The sequence below is a fragment of the Heptranchias perlo genome, chromosome 10, assembly GCF_035084215.1.
Source record: "Heptranchias perlo isolate sHepPer1 chromosome 10, sHepPer1.hap1, whole genome shotgun sequence".
Taxonomy (NCBI): Eukaryota; Metazoa; Chordata; class Chondrichthyes; order Hexanchiformes; family Hexanchidae; genus Heptranchias; species Heptranchias perlo.
The window spans coordinates 10,612,197-10,623,922 of NC_090334.1; the positions used below are offsets into that span (position 1 = coordinate 10,612,197).

The 11,726-nt window shown below is 52.4% G+C and overlaps 1 protein-coding gene across 1 annotated transcript in view; it reads left to right on the top strand.

The window, feature by feature from the left end:
• Window positions 1–3,336, top strand: part of LOC137326760 (cell surface glycoprotein 1-like) — a 72,312-nt gene extending 68,976 nt beyond the window's left edge. Inside the window, exons 2-3 of the mRNA XM_067992154.1 lie at window positions 438–626; window positions 746–3,336. Of these exons, the coding sequence (XP_067848255.1) occupies window positions 438–626; window positions 746–3,336 (2,780 nt within the window). The remainder of the gene's footprint in view (window positions 1–437; window positions 627–745) is intronic.
• Window positions 3,337–11,726: the final 8,390 nt, after the last annotated feature.

The following is an 11,726-nucleotide window of genomic DNA, read 5'->3' on the forward strand; positions in this document are numbered from 1 at the left end:
AGGATGGTCTCCTGACTGTTTGGATGGAGAGGAGAGGAGAGGGTGGGGGAGGGGCAAGCCCTGCTCATTAAAAGTAATAAAGTGGCTCATTCTGCCGAGGCCTCCTTTTCTCTCCTGACTCCAGGACTTTTCCCAGGCGCACTCATTGAAGTGAGCAAGTGAACTGTGAAGCAGGGGGCCCCACGGGCCAGGGTTTAATCATTCATCAGTTGCCGGGGGAGATGTGGGAACCTGTCTCGAGCACAGATCCGGCCAAAAGGCCGACTCACCGAGGTTACAGCGCGAGGCTCCGCAGAATCAGTACACTCCCGACCTGTAAAACATACTGCACTTCAAAACACCACCGGAACCACCGTCACCCCCGACAACGCCGTCACCCCCGACAACGCCGTCACCCCCGACAACGCCGTCACCCCCGACGACAACATTAATAATAGAAACTACCAACACCCCCGACAACACCGACACCCCCGACAACACCGACACCCCCGACAACACCGACACCCCCGACACCGCCGACAACACCGACAACGCCGTCACCCCCGACAACGCCGTCACCCCCGGCAACGCCGTCACCCCCGGCAACGCCGTCACCCCCGGCAACGCCGTCACCCCCGACAACGCCGGCACCCCCGACGACAACATTAATAATAGAAACTATCAACATCAACAACACCCTCGACAACACCGGAACCATCAACCCCGACAAAAACACCGGCACCCTCGACAACAACATTAATAATAGAAACTACCGACACCCCCGACACCCCCGACACCCCCGGCACCCCCGACACCCCCGGCACCACCGACACCACCGACACCCCCGACAACACCGACACCACCGACAACACCGACACCCCCGACAACACCGACACCCCCGACACCCCCGACAACAGCGTCACCCTCAACGACACCATCAACACCAACACCATTAACACCGACACCCTCATCAACACAGACATCCTCAATAAATTCAACACCGTCACCTTCAACACTGACATTATCAACAAAGCCGATACCCTCAACAAGACCGTCAATAATAGACACCCTCAACAACACCGACACCATCAACAACACCGACACCGACACCCTCGACAACACCGACACCCTCGACAACACCGACACCCTCGACAACACCGACACCCCCGACAACACCGACACCCCCGACAACACCGACACCCTCGACAACACCGACACCCCCGACAACACCGACACCCCCGACAACACCGACACCCCCGACAACACCGACACCCCCGACAACACCGACACCCCCGACAACACCGACACCCCCGACAACACCGACACCCTCGACAACACCGACACCCTCGACAACACCGACACCCTCGACAACACCGACACCCTCGACAACACCGACACCCCCGACAACACCGACACCCTCGACAACACCGACACCCCCGACAACACCGACACCCCCGACAACACCGACACCCCCGACAACACCGACACCCCCGACAACACCGACACCCCCGACAACACCGACACCGTCGACAACACCGACACCCCCGACAACACCGACACCCCCGACAACACCGACACCCCCGACAACACCGACATCCCCGACAACACCGACACCCCCGACAACACCGACACCCCCGACAACACCGACACCCCCGACACCCCCGACAACACCGACACCCCCGACACCCCCGACAACACCGACACCCCCCGACACCCCCGACACCCCCGACAACACCGACACCCCCGACAACACCGACACCCCCGACAACACCGACACCCCCGACACCCCCGACAACACCGACACCCCCGACACCCCCGACAACACCGACACCCCCGACAACACCGGCACCCCCGACAACACCGACACCCCCCGACACCCCCGACACCCCCGACAACACCGACACCCCCGACAACACCGACACCCCCGACAACACCGACACCGTCGACACCACCGACACCGCCGACACCCCCGACACCCCCGACAACACCGACACCCCCGACACCCCCGACACCCCCGACAACGCCGACACCCCCGACAACGCCGACACCCCCGACAACGCCGACACCCCCGACAACGCCGACACCCCCGACAACGCCGACACCCCCGACAACGCCGACACCCCCGACAACGCCGGCACCCCCGACAACGCCGGCACCCCCGACAACGCCGACAACCCCGACAACGCCGGCACCCCCGACACCCCCGACAACACCGACACCCCCGACAACACCGACACCCCCGACAACACCGACACCCCCGACAACACCGACACCGTCGACAACACCGACACCGTGGACAACACCGACACCGTGGACAACACCGACACCGTGGACAACACCGACACCGTGGACAACACCGACACCCCGGACAACACCGACACCCCCGACAACACCGACACCCCCGACAACACCGACACCCCCGACAACACCGACACCCCCGACAACACCGACACCCCCGACAACACCGACACCCCCGACAACACCGACACCCCCGACAACCCCGACACCCCCGACAACCCCGACACCGTCGACAACACCGACACCCCCGACAACACCGACACCCCCGACAACACCGACACCCCCGACAACCCCGACACCCCCGACAACCCCGACACCCCCGACACCCCCGACACCCCCGACAACACCGACACCCCCGACAACACCGACACCCCCGACAACACCGACACCCCCGACAACACCGACACCCCCGACACCCCCGACACCCCCGACAACACCGACACCCCCGACAACACCGACACCCCCGACAACACCGACACCCCCGACAACACCGACACCCCCGACAACACCGACACCCCCGACACCCCCGACACCCCCGACAACACCGACAACACCGACAACACCGACAACACCGACAACACCGACAACACCGACAACACCGACAACACCGACAACACCGACAACACCGACAACACCGACAACACCGACAACACCGACAACACCGACAACACCGACAACACCGACAACACCGACAACACCGACAACACCGACAACACCGACAACACCGACAACACCGACAACACCGACAACACCGACAACACCGACAACACCGACAACACCGACAACACCGACAACACCGACAACACCGACAACACCGACAACACCGACAACACCGACAACACCGACAACACCGACAACACCGACAACACCGACAACACCGACAACACCGACAACACCGACAACACCGACAACACCGACAACACCGACAACACCGACAACACCGACAACACCGACAACACCATCAATAATACAGACACCCTCAACATCCACGACACGACACCCTCAACACCCTCAGGATTCCTGCTCCTGATTGTCGTTGGGAATGTGTTGCTATGGTAGTGCTGCACATGCTAAGGAGAGACACTTCATTGAACAAACACATCCTTCCTTTGTTGTATGAAGGAGGCCTGTACCTGTTTCTCTGCGTTGTCTGCCCGCTGGTCAGCCTCAATCACCCTTTGTTCCAGCTCCTGCATCTGTAAGGAGGACAGAAGGCCAGAATTAGGCAATGTCCATGGAGTTACTAACAAGAAGAGAGAGACCCCTTTTACTCAGCAAGGAGCTCCCGGCATCAGTGAAGCTCTCCTGGGGGAGGAGAGGCCTGCGGGCCTTTCACGGAGCTTTCTCATTCAACACGGGGATCTTGGACTCACTACGGAAACCGGGCGAGTGGGCAGTTAAAATTGCCCGGGTTACTTACCTGCCTGCGAGTCGCCCGGATCCTGCCCGTCACCATTTTTACCCAGGCTTCCGGACGGGCGGCTAAGCCGGCCACCCAAAGACGCCAGGGTCCTTCTTTCAACATGTAGGGTGGCGTCCGAAGACATCATCAGGCCTTGGCTGCGATTTTAACTCAGGCCTGAGCAGGGAAGCCGCTGTCCAGATGGGCTGAAAAGAGTCTGGACCTGCCAGGAAGATGAAGAGGCCCAAACAGGTGGGTTTCCTTTACTTCCCTTTGTGGGCCAGGAGGACCAGGAAAGTAGGCCCAACAAGGAAAGTTTAAGCCTCCCCCTTCCCCGGACTCTCTCTCCCTCTCCTCCCGGAGTTCCCTTCCCCACACACCGACCTTCATGACAATTTTCCAGAGGATGGCATCACTTCCGCGGAGCCTGGACAGGAAGTGGAGCATCACCATGCTAACAAGGCCTAGGGGTTAGAATAGGCCGGGCCTGTTTTCCGCTGCAGCAGGCGGAGTTTCTAACGGTCACCACCACCCACCCTCCCAAAACCCACCCGGAGTTAAAATCGGGGCCAGTGTGTTTTATGAGTTAAGACATGCACCAGTAGAGATGAAGCCGAGAGTCTCCCGGAGACGCACGCTCCCCGCCAGGATTCCCAGGGGGTGTTTGCTGCTCCGGGTCTCCCTGGCAACCAGTCCCACAACGTACAAACAAAAATGCCTGAAACTGCTGCAATTGTTCATATAGAATGGCAATCGGATTTCAGTCACGTGTGACGAGCATCGCAGCCCGGATGAAAACACTTGCTCAGTTTTGCTGATACAGATGTGTTTGATTTTGTTTGTCATCAGTCACTCTCTCACAGTTTCCATAAGTCCCAGCTGTGGCTCAGTGGGTAGCAGTCTCGCCTCTGAGTCAGAAGGTTGTGGGTTCAAGTCCCACTCCAGAGACTTGAGTACTAAATCCAGGCTAACACTCCAGTGCAGTACTGAGGGAGTGCCGCACTGTCGGAGGTGCCGTCTTTCGGATGAGATGTTAAACCGAGGGTCCTGCCACCTTTCTCAGGTGGATATGACAAATCCCATGGCACCGTTTCGAAAAAGATCAGGGGAGTTCTCCTCAGAGTCCTGGCCAATCTTTATCCCTCAATCAACATCACCAAAACAGACTATCTGAGCATTTATCTCATTGCTGTTTGTGGGATCTTGCTGTGCACAAATTGGCTGCCGTGTTTCCTACATTACAACAGTGACTACACTTCAAAAAGTACTTCATTGGCTGTAAAGCACTTTGAGGGTTCCTGTGGTTGTGAAATGTGCTATATAAATGCAAGTTCTTTCCTTTAATCTGCCCAGTTTAAGGCAATAATCTTTCCCCTGGAGATGGCTATTTGTTGTAGCGAAGCTCCCTGTTTACAGCTGCTGTGTAATTGTAGAATGAAGCTCAAGGCTTTGATCCAAAGTATGTTTGGGGTGGAGGTTACAGGGATTCACTTTAAAAGGAAAACACACCAGACAGAGAGAAAACTGGAAAGTCTAGGGTTTCACAAATCACCTGTTTGATGTGTGTTAAACAATTACACAGCTTGTCTGAAGCAGTGTGTTCTCCCCCCTCTCCTTCCTCTTTAACCCAGGCATCTCGTGAGGAAGTTGTAAAAGATACAGACCTGACCTACAGTGAGCCTCTCTGCAGACTTGGGCCTTTGAAGCCGGTGGAAATTTGGATGAGTGGCAGGAGGGATTAAGTGGTAAACAGGGGAAGATTTAGCAATACGAGCCCCTTCCCCAGGCCGCTCAAGTACCTTCCCATCTGTTTTAGGAAAAAGCCGAGCGTCTCAATTAAAATCCCAGCTGTCAACTCATGAGCCTTTGGTCCCAGAATTACTCCAGACGCTAAGTCAATCCCCAGCTCTGCAGACCTATCGGGAAATTTACTCCTTTTTCTGCTCCTATCTGCCCTGCCCTCCATCTTTTCTTTTCTCCTTTCTTGAAGGCGTTGATTCCATACTGGGGCACGGGTCCCACAGGCGCCAGGAGCTCCCTGCTACTTGAGTACGTGTCAAAAGTACCTTTAGTACAACTCCATTGTGTCCCTTTAAAATGGCCCCTAGTTTCCCTTTAAAATGGCCCCTAGTTTCCCTTTAATTTGGCCCCTAGTTTCCCTTTAAAATGGCCCCTAGTTTCCCTTTAAAATGGCCCCTAGTTTCCCTTTAAAATGGCCCCTAGTTTCCCTTTAATTTGGCCCCTAGTTTCCCTTTAAAATGGCCCCTAGTTTCCCTTTAAAATGGCCCCTAGTTTCCCTTTAAAATGGCCCCTAGTTTCCCTTTAAAATGGCCCCTAGTTTCCCTTTAAAATGGCCCCTAGTTTCCCTTTAATTTGGCCCCGTTTCCCTTTAATTTGGCCCCTAGTTTCCCTTTAAAATGGCCCCTAGTTTCCCTTTAAAATGGCCCCTAGTATCCCTTTAATTTGGCCCCTAGTGTCCCTTTAATTTGGCCCCTAGTTTCCCTTTAATTTGGCACCTAGTTTCCCTTTAATTTGGCACCTAGTTTCCCTTTAATTTGGCCCCTAGTGTCCCTTTAATTTGGCCCCTAGTGTCCCTTTAATTTGGCCCCTAGTGTCCCTTTAATTTGGCCCCTAGTGTCCCTTTAATTTGGCCCCTAGTGTCCCTTTAATTTGGCCCCTAGTGTCCCTTTAATTTGGCCCCTAGTGTCCCTTAAAGATGCACTAGGTGCCATTTTAAAAGTACTAGAAGTCACATCAAAAAGCACCTCCTTCCTTCCCAAAGATCATCAAGTAAAATTCCACGATATTAGTCCAACTACACAGTACATACTGTTAAACTCTGAGTAGTTGCACTCGGCAGATGACTCTGGAGCAAGTTTACTTTCAGGAGCAACCAACTGGGCAAGTCCCGTCACAAGCCGTCGCCACTAGCACAAGTCTCGTGCAATATAAAGACACCTTTAACTGCCATACTCCACTATCAGATAGTCCCAGGCCAGGTTTGCTTGGGCAGGGTTTTAGGTACAGTGAATCATGAAAGAATGGGCTCATATTCTCACTACATCTGGTGCACAGAGGCAATGCACCCCCTCTCCAAAAACTCCCACTGTACTGCCCTAAGTTGTAGCCTAGGCATAACTGTCACGTTGCTCATGGAGGCAAACCCCTTCCCCCACACCATCCAGTGGGACAGAGCCGGATCTGTTGTCTATCGGGGCAACGTTTTGGTTTCGGGCAACAGATGGGCTTTACTTCTCTATTTGTCTCTACCCCAGTCGTGTACTTCACCACGTTACAGAGTGGCAGGGGCACAGACTCTGCCACCATTCCCATCCTGTGATTACCTGTCCCCTAGGAACAGTTTCAGGTGGGGTTTAGGAAGCAGTGAGCAAGGTAATGAACTCCAGGATCTACCACTCATCTCCTGGCACCAGTCTCGAGAAAGAGGTTGTCAGAATTTATCACCCCTGTGCTCGCTGACCTACATTGGCTCCTGTTCCAGCAATGGCTTGATTTAAAAATTCTCATCCTCCTGTTCAAATCCCTCCATGGCCTCGCCACTCTCTATCTCTGTAACCTCCTCCAACCCTACAACCCTCTGACAACTCTGTGTTCATCCAGCTCTGATCTCTTGTCCATTCCCACTTCCTGCGCTCTACCATTGGCCTTCAGCTGCCCAGGCCCTAAGCTCTGGAATTCCCTCCCTAAACCTCTCCACCTCTTTCCCACTCTCTCCTCCTTTAAGAGGCTCCTTAAAACCTACCTCTTTGACCAAGTTGTCCTAATATCTCCTACGTGGCTCAGTGTCAAATTTTCATTGTCTGATTAACGTTCCTGTGAAGCGCCTTGGGATATTTTACTACTTTAAAGCACTATATAAATGCAAGTTATTGTTGTTCGCTAGACTACCAACTCGCCCTGTTTGGGAATGACAGGCATTGGTTAATGCCAATTGAGCACCAGAGCTCAAGGAAAAGTACAACTAGTAACTCCCAAAATGCAGAGGGGAAGGGGAGGAAAAGGAGGGTGATGTCAAAGAAAGGTTCAGAAAACTGAATTTTGGGCAGAGTCACAACAGGTACAGTCTTTTTCTCAACAGCCTGAGTGGGAACTTCTTGCCAGACACTCCTCTTGACCCCAGGTCCTTGAAGAAACACAATCTCTTTGATTTAACAGCATCCAGGCAGGAGAATTTACAACTCCAATTTGTTTCACTCAACGCACCTTATACGGAGCCCAATTTGTCTCAAGTCAGACGAGCCAAGGTTTCTCATCCTGACTCTGTCTCTTCCCCTTTTCAATTCTTTGATCCTGCTCTCCCTCACCGCTGCCATCCAAAATAACGGTTTCTGATATGAGACGGTGTTCCTCAAAAGATCCAAATGTAAACCAACAACAACTTGCATTTATATAGCGCCTTTAACGTAGTAAAACGTCCCAAAGTGCTTCACAGGCGTGTAATCAGACAAAAATTTGACACCGAGTCACATAAGGCGATATTAGGGCAGGTGACCAAAAGCTTGGCCAATGAGGTAGGTTTTAGGGAGGAGAGAGAGGCGGTGAGGTGGAGAGGTTTAGGGAGGGAAAGAATGAATGAAGGAAAAACTTGCATTTCTACAGCATCTTTCACGACCTCAGGATGTCCCAAAGCACTTTACAACCAGTGAAGTACTTCTGAAGTGTATTCAATGTTGTAATGTAGGAAATGCAGTAGCCAATTTGCGCACAGCAAGATCCCACCAACAACAATGTGATAATGACCAGATAATCTGTGATTTTTAGTGACGTTGGTTGAGGGATAATTATTGGCCAGGACACCAGGGAGAACTCCCCTACTCTTCTTTGAAATAGTGGCCGTGGGATCTTTTATGTCCAACTGAGAGGGCAGACGGGGCCTCGGTTTAACATCACATTGGAAAGATGGCACCTCTGACAGTGTAGCACTCCACCAGTACTGCACTGGGAGTGTCAGCCTAGATTATGTGCTTTAGGACATCCTGAGGTCTGGGAAGGCGCTGTATAAATGTAAGTTCTTTCTTTCTTCTTTGACCCTACAGTGGACGCAAAAAGGACCATCTGGCAGGTGGCCGGTGTCTGAGCACTGCTCTCTTGGCGCTAACATACAGGGAAGGCTGCACTGAACTTTTTTTTGTGGGGGGGGTGGGGGGTGAGTGGGAGGAGAGAGAATGGTAGCCTCTTACAAGGCAAAGCAACATCACTGCTACATCTATATCACCCATTATCTCTAGGACATTCTGTAAACTTTTTCTGCTGGTGGGGGAGTTTGGGACAAGGGGACATAACCTTAAAATCAGAGTCAGGCCATTCAGGAGAGAAGTTAGGAAACACTTCTTCACACAAAGGGTGGTAGAAGTGTGGAACAAACACACTCCCACAAAAAGCAGTAGATGCTAGCTCAGTTAATAATTTTAAATCTGAGATCAATAAGATTTGCGCTAGCCAAGGGGATATGGAGCCAAGGCGGGTTGATGGAGTTAGGTCACAAATCAGCCATGATCTCACTGAATGGCACAACAGGCTGGAGGGGCTGAATGGCCTACTCCTGTTCCTATTTACACCTCCTCTGGACCCATCTTTTGTTTCCATGTTTCTCCCATTACCACCTCTTTTTACCTTGCACCATCATCCCTTTAACCACTCCTGCCCTCCACCCCATCTCAGACCCTTCCCTTTTGTTCTTTCCTTCCCCCTGGCTCTGTATTTGCTTATAAACTGTTCATCTCTAACATCGTCCAGTTCTGATGAAAGCTCATGGACTTGAAACATTAATCAGTTTCTCTCTCCACAGATGCTGCCTATGGGTTGCCAACCCCCCAGAATTGCCCTGGAGTCTCCAGGAATTGAAGATTAATGTCCTGGACACTTGCTGTAAGCAAACCCAGGGGAGAAAAACCATATTGTTGTTAAAACCAAATTGTATATTTTTTCATTTTCTCTTAGCACTTTTGTTTATTAGTTATAAAAATATTGGAGATGGGGGAGAAAGGATGTTTGATTGACAGTCAAGAATCATCCAATCGGGTAATGAGGAGTCTGCTCGTTTCCCAGTTGGCCGCGGGAAAGCAGGGCACCGTGAGGTTGGACGTCTCGGGCGACCAATGGCGGGAGTGTGGAGGCGGGGCAGCTGGCTTAGGGAGGTCATGTGATGAAACCTCCAGGAATACGTCCAACCAGAGTTGGCAACCCTAATGCTGCGATTTCCAGCATTTTCTGTTTATATTTCTCCACCACAGGGCCTGTCCAAGGGCTGCAGGCTGGAAATTCGAAACACACCGTCATCACGTTTGACATGGTGGCTCTGGGTAATTAAAGGGCAGGGCAGGATGAGGTTTCTCTGGCAGAGATTTGAGAATGAAAAGCCGACAATGACAGGCTGCCGATCCGTTCGAGCTCCCCCATCAATTAGATGCTGGCATCGTGGCCACTGCAGGCTGAATGTAATCCTTCAGGACAAAGCCATTTCCTCCTCCGTCACATTTCCGATGTGTGCCCAAACAGTACAAAGGGTTCATTGTTCACCCTGTGACCTGCTATCCCAGATCACTTCTCTTCTGCCCAACACAAAAGTCCACTTCCACAGGTTCAGGAGCAAAATACTGTGGGTGTTGGAAATCTGAAATAAAAACAGAAAATGCTGGAGAAGCTCAGCAGGTCAGGCAGCATCTGTGGAGAAAGAAACAGAGTTAATGTTTCAGGTCGATGACCTTTCGTCAGAACTGGAAGATGTTAAAGAGTTAAAGTTTTTGATCAAGTACAGAGTCAGGGAGAGTAGAGGAGGGGAGAGAGGAGGAAAGAACAAAAGGGAAGGTCTGAGATAGGGTAGAGGGCAGGAGTGATTAAATGACACGAGGGACGATGGTGCAAGACAAGGAGGGTGGTAATGGGACAGGTAAAGAGACAAAAGATTGATCAGGAGGAGCTGTAAACGGCAGCAGCAGAACCATTACCAGAACCTGCTGACTGAAAAAATGGGAGCGGTGATTCTGATCTGAAGTTATTGAAATCAGTGTTGAGTCTGGAAGTTTGTAAAGTGCCTAATCGAAAGATGAGGGGCTGTTCCTCGAGCTTCCGTTGAGCTTCATTGGAACAGAGTAAGAGGCCGAGGACAGAGAGGTCAGAGTGGGAGTGGGACGGGGAATTAAAATGGCAAGTGACCGGCAGGTCAGGGTCACACTTGTGGACAGAGCGGAGGTGTTCAGCAAAGTGATCACCCAGTCTGCGTTTGGTCTCCCCAGTGTAGAGGAGACCCCATTGTGAGCAGCGGATACAATATAGTAAATTGAAAGTACAAGTAAATCACTGTTTCACCTGGAAGGAGTGTTTGGGGCCCTGGACGGTGGGAAGGGAGGAGGTGAAAGGGCAGGTGTTGCATCTCCTGTGCTCACACGGGAAGGTGCCGTGGGGAGGAGAGCGGGTGTTGGGGGTGATGGAAGAGTGGACCAGGGTGTCGGGGAGGGAGCGGTCCCTTCGGAATGCTGGGAGGGGAGGGGAAGATGTGTTTGGTGATGGGATAGTGCTGGAGGTGGCGGAAATGGTGGAGGATGATACGTTGAATGTGGAGGGTGGTCTCCTCTACACTGGGGAGACCAAACGCAGACTGGGTGATCACTTTACTGAACACCTCCACTCTGTCCACAAGTGTGACCCTGACCTGTTGGTCACTTGCCATTTTAATTCCCCGTCCCACTCCCACTCTGACCTCGGCCTCTTACACTGTTCCAATGAAGCTCAACGGAAGCTCGAGGAACAGCCCCTCATCTTTCGATTAGGCACTTTACAGACTTCCCGACTCAACACTGATTTCAATAACTTCAGATCAGAATCACCGCTCCCATTTTTTCAGTCAGCAGGTTCTGGTAATGGTTCTGATGTTGCCGTTTACAGCTCCTCCTGATCAATCTTTTATTTCTTTACCTGTCCCATTCCCACCCTCCTTGTCTTGCACCATCATCCCTCGTGTCATTTAATCACTCCTGCCCTCCACCCTATCAGAGACCTTCCCCTTTGTTCCTTCCCCCCCCCCCAC